At 41.9% G+C, this 20,002-nt stretch overlaps 1 protein-coding gene across 1 annotated transcript in view; it reads right to left on the bottom strand.

Moving 5' to 3' along the window:
• LOC118214208 (collagen alpha-1(VI) chain-like) overlaps positions 1-19,367 on the bottom strand; it is a 29,743-nt gene extending 10,376 nt beyond the window's left edge. Inside the window, exons 1-25 of the mRNA XM_035393922.1 lie at positions 19,085-19,367; positions 14,877-15,006; positions 14,477-14,677; positions 13,876-14,035; positions 13,572-13,685; positions 13,433-13,453; positions 13,315-13,335; positions 13,059-13,103; positions 12,886-12,939; positions 11,721-11,765; positions 11,596-11,622; positions 10,867-10,893; positions 10,707-10,751; positions 10,350-10,403; positions 9,405-9,467; positions 9,071-9,133; positions 8,862-8,915; positions 8,701-8,736; positions 8,482-8,544; positions 8,198-8,260; positions 5,599-5,661; positions 5,181-5,243; positions 4,285-4,335; positions 4,123-4,158; positions 3,668-3,730 (exon numbers count right to left, since the gene is read on the bottom strand). Coding sequence (XP_035249813.1) covers positions 3,668-3,730; positions 4,123-4,158; positions 4,285-4,335; positions 5,181-5,243; positions 5,599-5,661; positions 8,198-8,260; positions 8,482-8,544; positions 8,701-8,736; positions 8,862-8,915; positions 9,071-9,133; positions 9,405-9,467; positions 10,350-10,403; positions 10,707-10,751; positions 10,867-10,893; positions 11,596-11,622; positions 11,721-11,765; positions 12,886-12,939; positions 13,059-13,103; positions 13,315-13,335; positions 13,433-13,453; positions 13,572-13,685; positions 13,876-14,035; positions 14,477-14,677; positions 14,877-15,006; positions 19,085-19,169 — 1,647 coding nt within the window. The 5' untranslated portion in view covers positions 19,170-19,367. The remainder of the gene's footprint in view (positions 1-3,667; positions 3,731-4,122; positions 4,159-4,284; positions 4,336-5,180; positions 5,244-5,598; positions 5,662-8,197; positions 8,261-8,481; positions 8,545-8,700; positions 8,737-8,861; positions 8,916-9,070; positions 9,134-9,404; positions 9,468-10,349; positions 10,404-10,706; positions 10,752-10,866; positions 10,894-11,595; positions 11,623-11,720; positions 11,766-12,885; positions 12,940-13,058; positions 13,104-13,314; positions 13,336-13,432; positions 13,454-13,571; positions 13,686-13,875; positions 14,036-14,476; positions 14,678-14,876; positions 15,007-19,084) is intronic.
• Positions 19,368-20,002: the final 635 nt, after the last annotated feature.

Raw genomic sequence — 20,002 nt, 5'->3', positions numbered from 1 at the left:
GCAAAATGACAACTTTCTCAACCGGTTGAAAATAGGACGATGAATTTAAAACGCATATTTCTCCAAAAATACAGAACGGACATATTTAATACTTTGCTCATTGTGTTTCTTCAATGCCTCTTGTGCAAATAGCACATAAAACCGAGAAAGTGTGAAAATCACCATGGTACTCCTTTAAGTTCTCTACTACTGTAAATAAAAAGCCACAATATGCCATAATGCTTCTCGCGCTAAAGATTCAAAAACATCTCCACAAACAAACGCATCTGTAACCTGCTATTAAACAGACAGAAATGTAAACAGACCTGAAAATAGTTTACAGGAACAAGACTTTGCTCCTAGCGTTCCCTCTCTCCATCTGGTATTTCCAAAGCTCCCTGTTTGGCTGTGCTGAAGTCCGAAGCTGACGTAATGGCTAAACTGATTCTCAAATGAATGCTCAAACTCTCTCGCCAAAGCCTGAAATCCACTCACGGATTTGCCAGCAAATTATAGGGGGCACCTCTTTAGCCTCATGTTAAACAGGCAGCACTCCAATAAATTAAAGCAAGAAGCAGCCTCTCCTGACTCCTGATCTTGCCAAGTGCTTGCTTACACTTCGCAAGAAAACCACAGCTTGTTTATCTCAATCAGATGGCTGTCTCGGACAAAAAGCAGCCAGCTTAAATGTAAAGTAAACTCAGGCTGCGAAACAGGCCTTGTAAATGTGTTTACATATATCTTTTATTTTATAATAAAATTATTATGACTGTGTGTATAAACTTAGCACTTCCTGACTTACTGTACAACTCGACAGCTGCACATATCTGGGGAAAACTTTATGTGTGTGAGTGACTGTAGCTTAAGGCTTTATAGAAGGTATAGATGTTGTGAGCTCATGTGGATTTACATTACATTACATTACAGGCATTTAGCAGACGGTCTTATCCAGACTGACTTACACAACCTTTGACATAGCATTTCCATTGCATCCATTTATACAGCTGGATATATACTGAAGCAATGCAGGTTAAGTGCTCAAGGGTACAATGGCAGTGTCCTACCCGGGACACATTACACTATACTGCTGCCTGATTTGTTGGTAAAGGTGTTTCTCCCCATAACAGCAGTTGTCATTAGTGAGAGATATGACTCCTCTGATCAGTGCTAGATCTCCTGTGGCACTGTGTGGCCTGTAATGTGAAGGATAGCCACTATTTTACGCAATGTCTGCTGTAGGGTTACGTGGGGCACAGAGGTAGCAAAGAGGCACAGCCGGATAAAATCAGGCCCACAAGTATCTGAGAGTTTAAAAACGCATCCATTCACAATAAACATGCCAACTACATTCACATTACGGGTTGCGATGGGATTAAACAAGTTGTCAAAGGGAACTACAGGGAATCACATTCTATGGTATGACCAATGGATGGCAAGGCACTTTTGTGGCTGTGAAACGCAATACCGAAAGCATTACAAGCTAATCCGATCAAACACAGACTCGCTGTGGACCTTCCTCAGCAATCCGATCAAACACAGACTCGCTGTGGACCTTCCTCAGCAATCCGATCAAACACAGACTCGCTGTGGACCTTCCTCAGCAATCCGATCAAACACAGACTCGCTGTGGGCCTTCCTCAGCAATCCGATCAAACACAGACTCGCTGTGGGCCTTCCTCAGCAATCCGATCAAACACAGACTCGCTGTGGACCTTCCTCAGCAATCCGATCAAACACAGACTCGCTGTGGACCTTCCTCAGCAATCCGATCAAACACAGACTCGCTGTGGGCCTTCCTCAGCAATCCGATCAAACACAGACTCGCTGTGGACCTTCCTCAGCAATCCTGAAAATTCCATGACCAACAAAGGCAACCGAATCATTCTCTCCGCAGATCTGTCTGATTGCACTGTGTGATGGAACAGCACATTCCACAACGGTTTCTGTGCGAAGAGGATGTGAAAAAAATCAGGGGAGTCACAAATCAGCCCAATTTATGAGTCAAGACAGTACGAAACTTCCCCCCTATAATCACAAAACCAGGTCTGGGAAAAGTGGTGGAAGCCTACGATGGGGAACATGGTGCGTTTTAGAATTAAAGCTGCGTTAGGCGACGTTCTCAATGGTCACAATGTTGCGAAAACATTTTGAAAATCATAAAAACCCCGTTGGGCCTGCCCACAGAGAGAGAGACGCACACATCATAAAGCTTGAGAGTGGTGGTGCGGCTGGCCAAACATGCCGCTTGCCCAGTGTTGTAGTTCTGGGCTGGTTTTCATACAGTAACCGATAAATGAAGCAGAAAATAAATAAATGAGCTAACCTTTCAGTGAGACAGTTCAACTCAAACACTGCAACTGACAGAGATGGCTACCAGAATGATTTAGCTTGCCTTTCTCAATGCATCTAGCTATGTGTACTGTTATGTGAACACACAAGGTCAGTCTCATTTTGATAGGTTCACAATCTCTTTGATTAGCGTTTTAAACCTGTTTTTGTTTTGAGAACTAGGGGGCTGAATCCCTGGTTTTAGAACACAGATTCTGAGGGTATAAACACAGTATACAGTGCTGGATTTCTCTGCTAATCTATACCTTTCTAAAAAAAAAGTTACCTACTACAGCAGCCATTCCATGTTTGTCAGGAAGTGTACAGTACTCTTATTTTAAAATATAATTCTTAAAAAAAAAATCACAAGCAGAAAATGTGTTCAACCAGGAGTTTCCAGATCCCCTCTAGATTGCTTGAAACGATTCGTTTCTTGTATATTAAACATATGGGAGCAATTATGGGCTGTGGGCCTTGTTGATGCAAAATAGGCCCCTCAGCTCCATAAAAGAGCATTCTTGGCAATGCAAGACTTTCCAGCTGCATCTACAGTGACAGCATACACAAGTAAGGTCGTTTTAGTACAACTGTTAATATGTTTCTGAGCAGTTTTAGCAAAGCTGTGCTTCTCACATGAATCATATGCTATAAATAGAAAACAGTAAATAAATCCATAAAATTTGGGCGTTAATCTTAATTTCAATTGATTGGCCAGTACAGCTATTGCATATTTGCATAGATTGTTGATAATGAAATAAACTGTATTCCACATAAGTATGTAAGTAAATGTAAAATGTTGATGTTTCTGTGTGAAAGACCAGCTACTTCCCCTTATCGTTTGGTAAGAACCTTACATTACTTCATAATTATCTCTGTAGTTGTACAGTAACTCATTGAATCTGGTTTCTACAGCTTACATTAGGATATGGTGTCCATTTGAAGCCAGGTGGCTTGTTTTTGCATTCTTTAAGTGTTTTTATAGTGTGAGAAATGTTCAGACATTTAGCGAGAAAAAAAAGACCTTGTAAAAGAAAAGTCTTGAAAGATCATTTCCTGTCCCCCCTCTGAATCCCACTCCCTTGTTTCCACAGCAACGAAACATACACAGCTGAACGAGCTCAAAGCAAAAGGCTGCAGGACATCTTACCTTTTACTGAGGGACGTAAAAGTAAAGAAATAAAATGATCTGCGCCTTGTTTCCAGTACTCTCACTACACTTTTAGAAAAACCGAGTTTGACCTTGTTCATTTATTTAAGACGTCTTGAAAGAGAGGAGAGACACAAAGGAAGGATGAGAGAGTTTGAGAGGGTGCATGTTTTTCCCATCAAGTTAACAGAGAAGCCATTTTGTGTGACTCACGTCTGCCCCAGGATCACCAGGCTCGCCGTCGTCTCCTTTGGGCCCAGGAGTACCCTTCCCACCCTGAAAAGGAAAGGCAGAGGGGGATCACCAAATCAGCGTGCTGCTGAAAAACCGAAGCTTCCCGACTCTTACTGCTTGAGTCTAGAACACTTATGTCTTAAGATACTCAGCCAATTTGGCTTCCTTCCAGCCATGCTTCCCACTCAAATCAGACCTTTATTTTCCATTTTCCATTTTTTAAAGATAAATAATACTTTCAATTATTTTCTCATTTTTACAATCCAAGTTAAAGTGGAAGTGAGGCACACACTTCCAATACTGTATATTCTGTCCTGACAAACATATTCCAGTTCCAGGTATAATTGTACAGTACAGTGGCAAAATTAATCTCCATAGCTTAATGTGATAATCTTTTAACATTAAGCTTCCACAGTAGCATATTAACAACATACCGGCTCTCCTGGATCTCCTCTTGGACCTGGGTAACCCTGCGAAAAAATAAATAAAATAAAAATAAAATCTATTCAACCAACACAACTGTCTTTTGTTACACAGTAGCACAGTGACATGGTGATATAGATTTCTGCTCATTGTCACACTGGAATTTAAATTACTTGGAAGCCATGGCATCCTGCAGTGCCATTTCCTGGAGCTCCATCTTCTCCCTGAAAAATGTAAAACAAAAATTAAAGTCTGCCATATAACCTATAGTTTTTTTCTCAGATGGACAATCTGCAATACCATGTTCCTGAAGTCAAGCCAGACTTGAGATATGTTTTCCATGGCCTACTAATACAAATTGATTCAATTACATTGACAAAGGTAGGAGGAAGAGACAGACTAGTTCTGACATGGAATTGAAAATATTGTATCCAGCTTGACAGAACAGCAATATTGCTGCATTTGTACAGTGTGAAAACCGAACACGTTCTCTAACGTTCTCAAGTTATAAGAAAGCTCAGTAAACAACAGAACTATACTCATTAAAGGATTGACATCCAACCAACATAACTATTAATTTGTGGCTTAACTACAGAAATGCTGAATGAGAAAGCTGAGAAATACAAGTGGCTCAAACAGACGGAACATTTGGTTGTATCCCATCAGCTCTGTTGTGGTATCATAAATGGTTTGTCAATGCAATACCACAAATCTATTTTAAATTATGTCATGACCATCTTGCTTCATACCAATCTTCAGAACTGCGGCGTTGAGCAGACTGTGATATTTAGCTGAGAGCATTATGTGCCAGATCAGATGAAAGCTTTAACCTATCTCTGAAAACTGAGTTGGCCGGAGATTAGGGTAGTGTAATGGAAATCTAAATCAGCATTTCATACTTTAAATAGTCTTTTATTCGATGAGATTAACCATGCAGGTGCAAATATAACCATGCAAATATGGTCCCATGAAACACAGAGCTGAGACATCCCCCACGTTCCCCGTGTTCCTCCCACACATCTTCCGTCCACGAGTCAGCTTTTGAAGAAGAGACGGGGACGTGACTCACCCTCTCACCCATCACGCCTCTGTCTCCGGGGGCTCCTTTGATTCCCCTTGGCCCTTTCACTCCCTGAAACAGCAATGGAAGAACAGACTAAGAAAGCTGTAATTCTTAGGAGAGATCACTCCACAGACTCCACAGTGCACCCCAGTGAACGTCTAAGAGAATACGGAGGGTTTTGAAATTCTTCGAGGGGACATCGGTAGGATGTTAATTTCATCGATGGCAGGCGGATATAGCTGGAGAAGTTGCTAGTAATGCCAGTCGAATTTCTTCATGATCTGAAATTGGGAGGAGCTTCAGGATATTCATTTATTAGTGTTAACCTAGAGGGTCACATGTCCAGTGAGAAGATCTTGAGTTTGATTCTTCAGTCGCTTTCCTGGGCCCAATTCCACCCATTCTGAAGTGTCACAGTTCTCACCTCAGGTCCTATGGCGCCCTCATCTCCCCTGTACCCAAGTGGACCAGGCCGTCCTATTTCACCCTAAAAAAAAGAGAGATCCATTTGTTGGCCTGATGAAGAACCTGTTGTGACCCATTCAAAGAAATTTGATCAAAGAAGTCATCATTCATGAACAATCAAAGAAACTAGACCCATAAATGATTTCAAATAAGGCAAGGTGACTGATTAGACATAATGCAAGTAGAATGGCTGTACAATTATTTAGGAAGAATAATGCAGGTCATTTGTAGTGTAATTCTAGCGTGAAGTCCAAGCAATTGGAGAGGATAGATGAACCTTAAACTCATTTTGTTCAACTGTTTTTTACGTTTCATTTTCTAATCATGAAAGCACTGATTGGCAGCAGAAGAAAAGAGACAGACGGAAAGTTTGAGAAAAAAAGTCCTCAAGGTATTAAAAGAAAACGCCTGAAACTAATTCAACAAGTAAATATGACTAGCACAGGGCTGAGTAACTCAAGTTAAATATTGTTTCTTTTTATTTCGTAGGCGGTAATGCCTTTATTTGACCAAGGGGAACTCTGGAACTCTGAAACATGGAAGAATTAAGTACGTGAGCAAGAAAAAAACCGAAATCTTTGGCTAGAATATCAGTCTATTCATGATTTAATTTGAATTTCCCCAGAATTTCCACCAAACTGGATATGCTTGGAAGCAGACCATTTCTAACCCCTACTCCTTCTGGAAAAAATGTCCCTGCCAAGAAAAAGGTTTTTCAGTTCGGACATTGACTCTATGCTCCAAATAAGCAATTCTATCAGAAACTGCTCCTTGAAGATTTAAGAAAATTACATAAATCAATTGCCAAAATGAAAAAAATATGGTGGTCTTTCAAGACCAAAAAAAGCCATTCTGGTCAGTATTGCCTAGAGAAAACTCTATAACATGGTCCAGTGCATCAACTTAATAGAAATGTCCATTTCTGAGATGGAAACTGAAGAGGATGCATGCATAGCTGATAGCACGTCATAGAAAATAAAGAACTGAATCTGTTGCCAGAAAGCCGCTGGTTTGATTCCCATGTGGAGCACTGCCATGGCCCTAATAATCTTCAATGGACATCCAGCAACAGGCAGTTAATGAAAAAGGACGGACAAATATGTACATGCAAAGCAAAAGCTACCGCAGGAATGGTTCATCTACTAATTAAGCAAATTACATCCCAGCATGCAGGACCTTCAGCAACCAAAGCAGAATAAAGCAAAAAATACAACAGGAGGGCAGCCTGTCTACCCTCCATAAAAAAACTATACTGTACCTTCATGACCATGCAAAGCTAAAACAAACAGCCTGCTAATTCTAGAATAATCATGAGAGTCAAAATGTCCCATTCTATTCCAGGCAATATTCAAGTAGATTAAGTTCAGTTTTCCAAGACTTACGACAATACAAACATACCCGACTAGACCTATTGTACTTCACACTTCAGAGAACATCCATTTATCAATTTACCATGGCAAAAAAAGTGAATGAATGTGCAAGAAGCATTGATGACGCTTCAACATTTCGATGAAAAGGAATCATATCTACTCTTATTTGTTGTTTCTATAAAACTCCATTGTTCTCATTACCATGCATAGCACTTTAATTATGCTGCTCTCAGCATGATTTTTCCTGTTGTTGGTCATAAATTTAACTGTTGTATGCTGGCATTTCGCTTTAAAAAATGACGTTCTTATTTTACGAGCAAAGTTTTTGTCTTCTAAAGTGCCTTATACGTAAACACAACAAAGTACACGGTATGTATTACAGTACACGGAATAACTTCACCGTTCAACATGCAAACTCTCAAAAGGCATCAGTTGGTCGATATAGATAGCGATCTCACTCTAGTGTAAAAACAAGCACTGATTTTCGTTGCCAGTTTTGCCTGACGTCACTCTTGGCCTCGCAGAGAGTGAGACGGGGCGGTGAAAGCGCTGCGGCCCGAGCAGCAGGATTGCTTCAGTAGTGTGTAATTGTGTAGCTGGCTGAGGCTCTGGTTCTCAGAGTTAACGCGTTTCCCTTGGCACGAGGCGGTCTCTGCGATGCCCGCCGACAGCCCCCGGCACAGTGGCACACTCAACGCGGCCAGCTCTAATGGAGGCCACCTGGCGCCTCTCTCCACAGCCAAACGTGCCCATAAATCCTGTCCTCTTTTACTCTTTCGCTCTGCCCTCCTCTTTTCTCAGCTATATCCTGCTGAGAGTGGACGTGATGGTCCACCATTATGGCTCTGTGACCTGTGACCCTCCTCGAACTTGTCGATTCGTTTTACTCTTTCTCGATGTGTTAACTGTGGACTCTGGCTTCGTACATTTCTTCGAAGTGATGGTGGCATTTAAAACTCTGATCAGATGTGAATCAGCTCAAGACAGTGTCACTTATTGTTATTATTTTTTGATGCTGCAGTAGAATGGTCAAATATGACTGGAGAACATCAGCCCGTTATGATGTTGTACTAACATGCACTACAGTCTACATCAGAATCCGGTTTAGATTAGAAGACTAGGTCACTGGTAGCATCACATGAGTCTACTTCAGAGTAAAATATTAGGCCACTGGCAGGATTGTCTTACTGGTTCTCCGTTGGGTCCGGCGGAACCCTCTCGTCCTTGCTCGCCCCTTGGGCCTGGATCGCCCTGCAGAGGACATTGGGACATTTGTTAAATTAGCCAGGGCTTGCTTATCACATCAGGGTATTCGCAAACTGTTTAGTTCCACACAATCCTTCCTTACTGCATATACACACAGGCATGAACAAACTTATTATAAATTAGCTACATTTACCATTACCGACTAGCCTCCTTCAGTCAGTAAGGAAACGATAAAGAAGCTGATGGCTTTGTAGAAGGAGACTCACCTTGTCTCCCCTGGTTCCTCTGTTTCCACGAGAACCTTGTTCACCCTTCTCTCCTCCTGTTCCCTAGGAGTACACCACATATTATGTGTTATCACACTTACAGAAATAATGTTGGTAGGAAATAACAGGAATTCATTTGTCCTTTTAAACAAATCCTGATTTGTGCAGTTCTAAGCACAATTTAAGTTGTAGTTTGAAGAACCTGAAGAGCAATGTTACCCTTTCTCCACGAGGTCCATCTGGTCCTGGTTTTCCCTGAAAGATACATTACATACATTGTCAGATTTGCGCCCACTGGACGGTCTTAACAAGCGAAAAAATTTTTTTGAATCAAACAGAATTCACGGGATCCAATGAAAGGAAAGAAGAAAGACAATTACATCATCGCCTCTCTCTCCTTTGTCTCCATTGGCTCCCTTTACCCCCAGTTCACCCTACAAAATACACAATGAAAAAAAAACTGTTATGCATGCACCCAACACCAAATTCTGAGACAAATGAACCAGATTTTATCTCCATCTACGTTTCAAAGCCCAGCTAAAATTGCAGCAGCTCATTTAGCTGGCCATACTAATCACTTCCTGCTTACCTTTCTTCCAGGTGGGCCATATTTTCCTGGTCTTCCTGGCTCCCCATCTTTCCCAGGCTCTCCCTGAGAGGGGAAACACAGGGTAAGTGAGTGCAGGAGCTTTATAATCAGCAGCTGATCTGATGACAGCACACATACACACAAAACATGGGAAAATGTGCGGCAATAACGTCTGTTCTGGTCATGCTTTCACTATGGAACCCACCCTAGCTTAACAGTGTGTTTACAAGTTACTTTGTTCCAATGCTCATGCGTGCTCGCTCACCATGGACATGAATAATTACTGAAAGAAGAAATTATGTCATTCACAACACATTCACTGCCACATCCTTACTTTTCCTCCTTTGGTGCCATAAGGCCCAGGATCTCCTTTTGGACCTGGTTCTCCCTGTAATCCCTGAAAGCAAAGAAGAACAAAATATTTTATTTTTGTATCCTATATAACAACAACAACAACAACAACAACAACAACAACAAAAAAGACCAAAACAAAACAAAACAGTCTTAATATTTCCCACAGTAAACCATTTAAATAGAAACTCATCAGCGGCTTACTTATAAAAATATAAAGAGGCATGACAGAACATGAGCAGAATGAGAAGAGCCTGTGCTAATTAAAGCATGAGAGCTTTAGCAGTTCTGAAATCCAGGTTTTGTTAAGACTCGCATTTTACACAAACAAACATGGATGCCAGATGCTGACTGACGGCAGCCATCTTGCCTGAGCTCAGCTACAGCTGCAGCTGCCTGAGAACATCAGAAGAGCCTGACAGCCCCAGGTCTCCCCCCCCCCCCCCCCCTTAATGAAAATTAACACTGCAAAAAGTTACAGGGCACATTTTCATTCTCTACTGGGGATTAATGTTCTTGTCTCAACAAAAAATAAAGGCATTCCCCTTGAAGGGCTGCTTTTTCCCACAGTACTATAGAAAAATCCCCCACTGCAGAGTCATTCAGCTTAAGGCCAGATGCAAGCAATAAAGTGACCACATAAACAGACAACAGTTCAGCACTCAGTCACCCTACCCTTCCTGCAGCACAGCTTTGCTCGCCGCTTACCTCAGCCGCGCTAACGGCTCGGAGCAGACAAACGGATCAAACATTCTCGACGCAGCGCTCCTCCCTCAGACGCCACATCTGGAAAACCGCGGAACGTCGCGCGTCCCGAGGCCGAGCGGAACCGCGGAGGGCTAATGCGTATCGCATCTCGGCGCAATTCCCAACCGTAAACGCAATGAACCCGCAGGTGAAAGGGCTGCTCAAAAAACATCCAACTTACATCGGGCCCGGGGGATCCTTTGCAGCCTGCGAGGCCTGGGAATCCAGCCTCCCCCTGCGAATAAACAGAAGACAGCTCATTGTATACAGCCCTACAGGGATCTGACCCAGCCCACTCTGGCCCAGGGAACCCCACGTATCGCAAAAACAGCTTCTCACGTCAAAGATTTTAGATTTTTTTTTTTCTTCCACACAAGCACAATGAGGGAGATAATTAGAGAACATGTTACCAAGAATCCATTGGTTGCTGCCTGTTTATGAACAGTAACATAGGTGATACTACCATTCAAACACTGTCAAACCGTAGGAGTGGAATGTGCAAGCGGTGTGTGCGTGTGTAAGGTTGCCTGACACTCGCCTTGCGTCCATCAATCCCATCAATCCCGCGCAGTCCTTTGTCTCCCTGGGGAGGAAGTGGTGGTTTCATCGATTAGGAAAAAAGACTGACTGGATATGACACAGGTAATAAAGAAAGATAATTCACCAATCGGATTTGAGCTGTGCATTTGGAAACGTACCTTGAATCCTCTGTGACCCCTCTCACCCTGGATGAAAATGAGAAAAAATAAAAGCATGAGAAATTTTGCATTCCAATAAAAAGGCATCCCTGTCATATGATTACTGTGACCCACAACTTTAAATTGGACTGGTGTATGGCATGCAAGAGTGGAAGCAGGGTCAGTGAACGTTTCTCCCTAGGAGGTTGCAGGTTCACATCCCAGGTTTTGCTGGGCACTGCTGTTGGACCACTCGGCAAAATACTAAATCACTTTTGGAAATATCCAGTCTAATGGACATGCATACATTTGAACCTGTGTAAGTTACCCTGGGTAAGAACATCTGCTATACGGATAAACATTCAGCAGTAAACCTGCCATTTTGTTTCTGACACCTCAACTCCTGTCACCACCCCATGGAGAGTTTGACTGGATAATGCTAACAAGGAGCTGATACAATGCACGGTGTTTATCTGACGTTGAAGAAGACCAGATTGGTCAAAACGTCCTGTTGCAGACTGTGTGGATGGGCAGAGTACCCAATAGCCATTGCTGTTTGTTCACCATCAACCAGCACAAAGTGCTAATTATGTAGAATTTTGTTGTATCTAGCACTGGTTTATAATAAACAGGTGGCATGCTTGTGCTACGTGACATGGGTTCCTCGCCATTATTCTATTCCATCACCATGCGCCTTTCTTAGTGGTTCTGTTAATATTATGAGAAGCAGAAGAAAGATTCAGCCCTTACCTTTTCACCCCTTGTCCCTTTGTCTCCCTGTAGTAACACAAAAACAAGTTCATTTCACATTTCTTAGCCAAACGAGCACAGAAATATATAGACTAAATAAAATAAAGACATGACTTGAACAGCACCTTCATGCCCTGGTAGCCGACAGGACCTGGGTCACCTGGACTTCCCTGTCAAGACAGAACAGTTGAAATTATGTTACTGTATAGCTGGTGACCCTAGAATAATACATGTCTACAGAACAGCCACCCTTACTCCACAGATCAGCTGTTTTTGCATGACTTCATTTCATGATCATATATCTCAAAACAAAAGGTAGGGTCAAAGCTGAGAGCCACAATGCTAGCCCTGGACAGCCTAATTTCCCTCTCTGCATACAGAACACACATCCAAATGGGTCTGCTGGCTTCAGCTGTGCAGGTGACAGTTGTTTCTTTAGTAATTTTAAGGGGAAGACACAGTTTACAGTAGGTTAATCTGTACTCCAGTCTCTTCATAAATCACAGCAAAGACCAGAGAGAAATCCAGCTTCTAATTCCGGTCACTACTGACCGAGCCGCACAGCTGGCTTCAAGTAAAGAAACTAAGGACGTGCGAAGGAGTGATGAGTAATGACAGTCTTGCTGCTGTTTGTCACTTCCTGAAAAGGGATTATTTGGTGGGGGACAGAGCGTAAGCATCTGGATGGGCACTCTTGGCAGTCTGATTAAAATGCAGTTGGTGCCTATTAACCGCTCACTGCATGTGAACAGCTCCGGAAAAGCAGGCAGCATGTTTCACAGATGGAACCTGAGCTACAGTGCAGACACCGAAAGACGGAATCGCAGAATGTGTACATCTGGTTGAGATTTCCATTGTTTCCGACACGTGTGGTAGGTCAAAGTCAGGACAGGCTTGTTTTGTTGGATAGCTCCTGCCTGGGAACTACCCGCACTTTAGAGGCCACCTTCTAAAAACTGGAGGTCCATGCCTCCAGGTTCTTTAAACACAGCACATTAGCTGACCCAAACTTGTAAAGCTGTGTACTTAAATTAAATATTATGCCAGAGCCAGTCATATATGTGCTGGACCGGTGTGATGTTACGCATTTAACGGTAGCACGTGCGTAACTGTCAAAGGACTAAATGATAACAGTAATAAGTAGAGTCTATTGAATTAAAATGGGACCAGCTACACGCAATACAATAAGGTGTGCAGTTATCCAACATGCAGCTATCAGGAGCTGACTGTAGTGAGTACAATGATATGTGGGGAGGTGGAGGATGCACAGTTTCAGCCACAAGTACTCACCACGTCACCAAAGTCTCCCTTCTCTCCTGGCATCCCCGGTCTGCCGGACTCACCCTAAGGGGCAAAGAAGCATTAGCATCATTAGCATTGTGATTGGGTATCAGGCTGTGGCACTTTGTAGTAAATTAATATCCTCGTCTGAAAGCACCTGTCCTCCCAAATAATGTGCTCACCTTAGATCCATCATCCCCACCAGGGCCTCCTGGACCTGATCTAGCCTGAAAACACATTTAAGGGCAGAGCGCAATGATGTCATTGGTATTTATATTGCATGTGACACATTGTGTCAAAACAATAACAAGGTTTATTTTTCATCTTATTTTTCATCAGTGAAAATCTGAGTTTCCTCAAAATCCAAATAGCAAATAATGTCTAAAATTTCAGATTTTAAAAAAATGTTCTGCAGCTTTTACCACTGGAGTCACTTACAGCACAGTCGAAGGAGCAGCACTGGAAAAACAAAGGGAAAAGAAATTAGTGAAGTAAATGCGAAAAAAACTTTATTGAAAGTCGTCAAACATAAGGAAATTAACGGAATAATACATACCACGTCCTTTGTTTCATTTGTCTGGAATGAAAGGAGAATCAGAGTAAACAATATCAGTAAGAGTGCACATGTCACTTAATAATAATGTTAAAATTCTACGCGTACACACACATGATTTTTGTGGTTTGATGGCACTCACAATCATGTTGATGATGGTGTGGATGGTTTTGAGCTGGGTGGACATCACTCCATCTGCGGCCGTGAAGTTCTGTCTGTAGTTCGTGTTGGTGGCGATTACAGACAGCCTGGTGTCCTGTGGAACAGGGAGACACACACGTGGAAACACTGCGTCCTAATCCATACCCATTCATCCCCTTTCACTGATCCACGGAACAGGTTGGACCAATCATGCGAGACCGCCCAGCGTGTAGCAGCCACACACCCTATTTGTCACACCTTACAGGCAGCTGCTGCCCTGTGTACCACACTCCGGAAGGCCATACCTCCTGGTCAGGTGTGACGGCCACGGAGAACACTTTGATGCCGTGTTGTCTGGCTTCGTTGGCGGCCTCTTGCAGGCCCCCGCACGGCTCCTTGTAGCCTGTGACGGGGTGTCCGTCCGTCACCACCACTATGTACTTGTTCTCATGGTAATGGGAACCACTGCAGTCAAAACAGACAGCGACAATACAAGTCATGATTAATGATATATTGCTTACTCTGGGCAAATAACCGCACATACAGTGGGTTACATGTTACACTTGTTTTTATTATCTACATATAATCCATACAATTATATAATCTATATGGCAAGTACTGTGTCTTGTTCAAAGGGTACCACTGAATCCCACCAGGGGCTATTTCAAATCCCCGTTGGCTGCAGGGTCTAAATAGAGCAGCAATAAGCTGAGAACCAGGTTGTGGCATGGGGGAGATTACATTCTTCATCACCATCTTGGCCGGTGGAAGGAAAGCCACAGGAGTCCTATTATTGCCAATCAAAATGTAACTTATTTAAATGTTGATGAACACTGCGCGTGCGTACAAGTGTGTGTGCTCGTGTGTGTTTGTGTGCTTGCGGATGCGTGGGGGATAGCCTCTAACCCAATGAGAAGCTCGGCGATGCCCCTCTTGATGGCACAGTCGGTGTACGTCCCCTTCCCAATGTAGGAGATTCCATCCACGTCTTTCTTCAGCTCATTTCTCTGTGTATTCAGCTCACTCAGTTCCCGAATGAGGATGATGTCATCGCTGTAGTGCAGTGCACCTGAGTTCCATGTCACGAATCGGTCACATGGTTGACGCCTGCCAAACAGACAGCAGAACAATGACGCAGTATGACAAAATGCTTAACTTCACTTTGATAGACACCAGTAATCAAATGTTTCCTCAAGTTTGTATTACTTTTTAAATTTTGCATATCAATGCTTGGGATGCACAACTAGCTACTGGTTAATGTTTATGATGAAGAGCAAGTAAAATAAAAGTCAGCTTGAAACAGTACGTGTCTTTGAGCGCATCGATAAAGTTCTTGGTGAAGGTCTTAATCTGGTCGATGTAGAACTCCGGGGGCTTTGCCCTCAGTGCCACACTCTCAGAGGTGTCAAGGACGAAGAAAAGATCCACAGGACACTCTGGGGGGAAGATATGTGCATGTAAGACATAGACATAGCTCGTAGACAAGCTCTGCATTACACAGTTTGATCAGGTGAAACGCTGACTGCCTCCAGCACATGGCACAAACAGAACTCACATGGCTCTGTTTCCATTGCAGACATGCTGTTTCTGAGTTGTCATGTTCATAAACTTGGGTGGGATGTAGGGCTTGTACAATGGGATGACTACACAGATTCCTACATGGATCGCCTGACGTGGATGTAAATACCCTCAAATTAAAGCTGACAGTCTGCACCACTGCTGTTCCAAATTAGACAAATTCTTTCGAACGATTCATTTTGAAACTCGGTACGTACTGCACTGTCGATGGGACATACTGAAACTAAACTGCAGCTCCTCGATTGATTCAATTCACTAAATTAACTAAATCACTCATGAAGACAGAGCAGGAGCGCAAACCCTTAGGACCGATCTTGTGTTGGGTTTGTTCAATTCATTAATGTACTGAAAGTCTGAAAGTATCAACTCACATGAAATGTACTGATTGTACTGAACGTACTGGAAGACTCAATAAATGAAATGCACTGAATGTACTCATAAGATATGTACTGAAATATTCAATTGGCATGAAAACTCAAAAAGTAGCCTACTGAAAGGGGAATGAATCACTGAGTGTATGTAGCCTAATGCCTGCCTGCCTGCAGCAGCAAGACTAACAGAAAGACAAAATGTAATGTTTGGCAAAAAAAGTCTTTAGGTTTATGAAAAATAATGTCAGTGTGATTATTATTAGGAAGATAATGACAAAGTTGATAATAATTGGAACTTGCAACAGTCCTATGAGGGCATATTCTCCTCATTTGGTAAAAAAAAAAATTAGCATATGAACCATCTCTTCATACAAAACCCAATCGAGGCAGCCAAGCAGGCTATTATTTCACTGTTCCAAATGGCATTGTCCTTATTTACGTGATACAAACTGATTGTAGCCATTAAATTGGACATTTCAAATTTATATTAAACAATTAAATAACGTAGGACTGAAAGTCTTTCTGAACAACAACAAATCAAGTAGAAATATCTGAATATAAAATATGGATCAAATCCCAGTTGAAAATATAATAAAGGTAGCATAAAATACAGAAACATGAAAATAAAACAAAAATGCAAAACCCCTCAGGGACTTCAGTTGCTTACACTAACAAATGTAGGATAAAGTACACTGCCTATTTATTTTACATACCGAGCAATTTATTGCAAATTGGCATTCAACTTTTGATGCAACTGTGCACAGCCGTGACCTCATCGCCACTGATCGCCAAGTTCAAGTTTCATCCTGTAGCGCCCACTGCTGTCATAGAGTTAGCACCGCCCACTTTCCCAGAGTCCTGAGTGCTGCAGCTCAGATTAAGACTCATATTGCAGAATAAATGTTGTTACAATGTTATAGTAGTAAGGTATGCTTAGCAGTAGCTTCTGTGTACAGTTATTCACACCATGTCAGAATTTGCTGTGTGTAGGAAAGACCCCCTTGCACTGTGCCAAATAAAGATGGTTATCCATTTTTAAAGTACCTTTTCTAAAGGAAAGAGCAATGCATTCTCTCCGAACTACTACAATACATGTACAATACATACATAAACTGTATATATATATACATAGCAAAACATTGCATGTGTCAATTGTTAGCTACATTGTTAAGAAGAAAGAACACACTAGTGAGCTCAGCAATAGTAAACAACCTGGTAGACCACGGAAGACCACTGTAGACAACCTGGTAGACCACTGTAGTATATGACAAAAGAATATTTTCAACTGAACTTTTCAACTTTTTAATGGTCAAACAGATCAAGAACACTGCCCAGTACATGTATATAGACATAGATGTGTCAAAGATTGCCATAAAGAGAAGACTACACCAGTATAACCTCAGAGGGTTCAGTGCAAGACGCATACCATTGGCAAGCTGCAAGAAAATAACGACCAGCCAGGTTATAGTTTCCTAAAAAGTACACTTAAAACTGAAGTATTATGGACAGATCAGACAAGTATAATCTGTACCAAAGTGATGGAAAGAAGACAGTGTGGAAAAAAAAGGAACTGCTCATGACCCAAAGCCTCATCTTCTGAAACCTCCTCTTCTGAAACATGGTGGAGGTAGTGTTATGGTTTGGGCATGTATGGCTGTCACTGGAACTGGCTCATTTGTCTTTATTGATTATATGAATGCTGATGGCAGCAGCAGGATAAATTCTGAAAGTGTAGAAAAGCATCTTATGTACTCAGGTCCAACCAAATGTGTCATTGGATGCCACTGACGACACTTCACCTTGCAGCAGGTGAAGTGCAACAGGAGTTCTTCAGGGCCAAAAAGTCGAATCTTCTTCACTAGCTAATCCTGATCTGACTCCAACTGTGTTTCACTTTCTGAAGACTGAAGGCAAAAAGCCCCTAAAACGAAGAAGAACTGAAGATGGCTGCAGTGCAGGCCTGGCAAAGCATCACCAGGGAAGGTACCCAGCATCTGGTGATGTCTATGTGTCACAGGTTTCAGACACTCATCGAATGCAAAATATTTGTAACCAAGAACTTACATTACAACTTCATTTAATCATATATTACTGATTTTTGGTCCCCTAAATGGATAGGATCCAACCAATATGGATAGAAGTACCTTCAAAATACAGCTGACAGTTTGCATATGTATACGCACACACACACACACACACACACACACACATATATATAACAAATTGAAGATATGGTCAAAATATGAATTAATTCCTCAAATTCCGTTATTGGTTATAATATTTTTACATGTCTTAAATTTTCATTCATCCTTACATTGTTTGTCATACTGTTTAGAATACCATTCTTCCGCATGAATCAAATTTGAACTTATCCAATAATATTGTTAGAATAGTGGTAATCTATGGACTGTGTGCATTCTTTGCATTCCATGTGTACTGTTGTCAGTAAGTTCCCACGGGGAGGTAGCCCTGGTACAGCAGGCAGAATACCCATGAGCCACAGCAGAGAGGGGCAGCATGGGTAATGACACACAGGCCCTCCATTCTAACTGTGCCGCTAGAGGTGGGCACACAGAGATGCCATTCAGCTGCTACAATATGGCCACTCCATGCAGCGGCACAGATTTTCTGTCATGGGAACTCCCAGCCCTTACCATGTTTCTGAAATATTCCCGAGTTGATGAGTCCCTACTGGAAAACAAGCTGTCTCCACCTGCCCAGTTCTGGGCTCTGGCACCGGGGGAATGAGACACGCCGGTGAGGAAATGCAGAGGCTTCTCGTGCGATGCGTTCTCATTCCTCAGGTGGCCCATACTACAGCTCTTGGGCTTAATCCCAGTGACCAAATGATGCCACAAACACAATTGATACCGAATTTCTCGAATCAGTGCGCATATAACCTTGGTGAACTAAATGCATTTGTTGCCGTTTACACTTAATAATGCACCAAAAAGACCCACAGTCACTTCATACCAGTTGAAGGACAACTTAGTTCCCTGTGTGCGTAAATTTAAAAAATAAAATAAAAAAAGACCCAGAAAAAGGGGTAACTCGAGGTGTTGGATCATGGCACACTTATTTACCAGATTTTCGAAATGATTACCAAGTTATATAATATAAAAGTTAAATAGCATTTTAAATGATGTGCGAATGCATTCTTGTATGTTCACAATTGTGCATTAGTGTTTGCATTTATATCATTTTGATGCATTACTTCAGTTAAAATTGTCCTGGTGTATGAATGCAGCTAAATAGGCTACAGTATTTACTTAACAGACCAACAAAATGTCTGATACGTAATACCGTATTTGGATCGTTTCATTAGTATGTCAGATGCGTAAAATGACTGCACCCATTATCGTCTGTTGCGCCTTTTCCCCCATTATTTGAGTTATCGTCACGATATAACTCAATTCACAATACCAACAACAAAGTATTTTCAAGCGATCAGAGTTCAAAAAGTTACTAAGTTCGACCACAACCCATTATTATAACTTACGGGTGTAAAATGAAATATTACCGAAGTAATATGGTTCCACTAACAGCAATTAAAATTTGATCTTACCTTGAAACTTCTGTCTAGCCAGTTGAGCTCGTGCCCCTACAAATAGAGAGCACAGAAGGGCTAAAATAGACGCACTTAGAGCCATAATTCCGAGATTGTGTTCGTGCACGTTGGTCGTGCACAAACGCTTTAAAAATCAAACAAAAACGTTTTTTTTTTTTTTTTTAAATAACGTAATGGGAAACCGATTGAGAAATCCAGTGAAAGTTTTCCCCGTGAGCAGCAGAGAGAGGATGCACTAGAGGGAAGACGCCCGCTCAGAGGCAAGTGGGCTGGAAGAAATTGCAGACCCTGAGAGGGCGGAGGAAACCTTACTGAACCCTTGGCAAATTTCTTTCTCTGAAAATACAATTTCAGTGAGACTGGATGAGTCAGAAGCAATCCTATATAGATATGGTTAACGAAGCGACTTACATGATTGTGTATACAGTAATATATATCATATATTGCCCTTAATGCTTATAGTACATGTTAATGGTTGGTTTTTGTATGTTATGCCTATTGAGAAATATTTATGTAACTTAAGTTTAACTACAAATAAAAGAGTAACTGCAAGACAGCGAGTAAAGACTAAGAAAATCAGTCAAACAATATTTTGTTCATGATAAAAACTATCCTTTATCTATTCTTAGTGCTTTGTGCTCTGTTGATAATGGGGTGGGGTGATTTTGATGTATCCTGAAGTGTTAGAATTAGATGTGGTATTTCATCTTACCAGCCTACCCATACTGGTAATTTAAAAAATTCCAGCAGTACCTCTGCTCGCGGTCTCTATAGGTATGGTGCCTCTAGGAAGTATAATCACGCAAATACTGATGTTACAGCCTTTCTTGGGCTTTGGACAGAATCAGGACTTCTCTTTGACTAGTTTAATTGTGGGATTTGTGTGGGTTTGTGTGGGAAACTCATGTCTCTGCT

Source organism: Anguilla anguilla, chromosome 15 (genome assembly GCF_013347855.1).
Source record: "Anguilla anguilla isolate fAngAng1 chromosome 15, fAngAng1.pri, whole genome shotgun sequence".
Lineage (NCBI taxonomy): Eukaryota > Metazoa > Chordata > Actinopteri > Anguilliformes > Anguillidae > Anguilla > Anguilla anguilla.
This window is presented reverse-complemented; position numbering and strand designations above follow the sequence as displayed.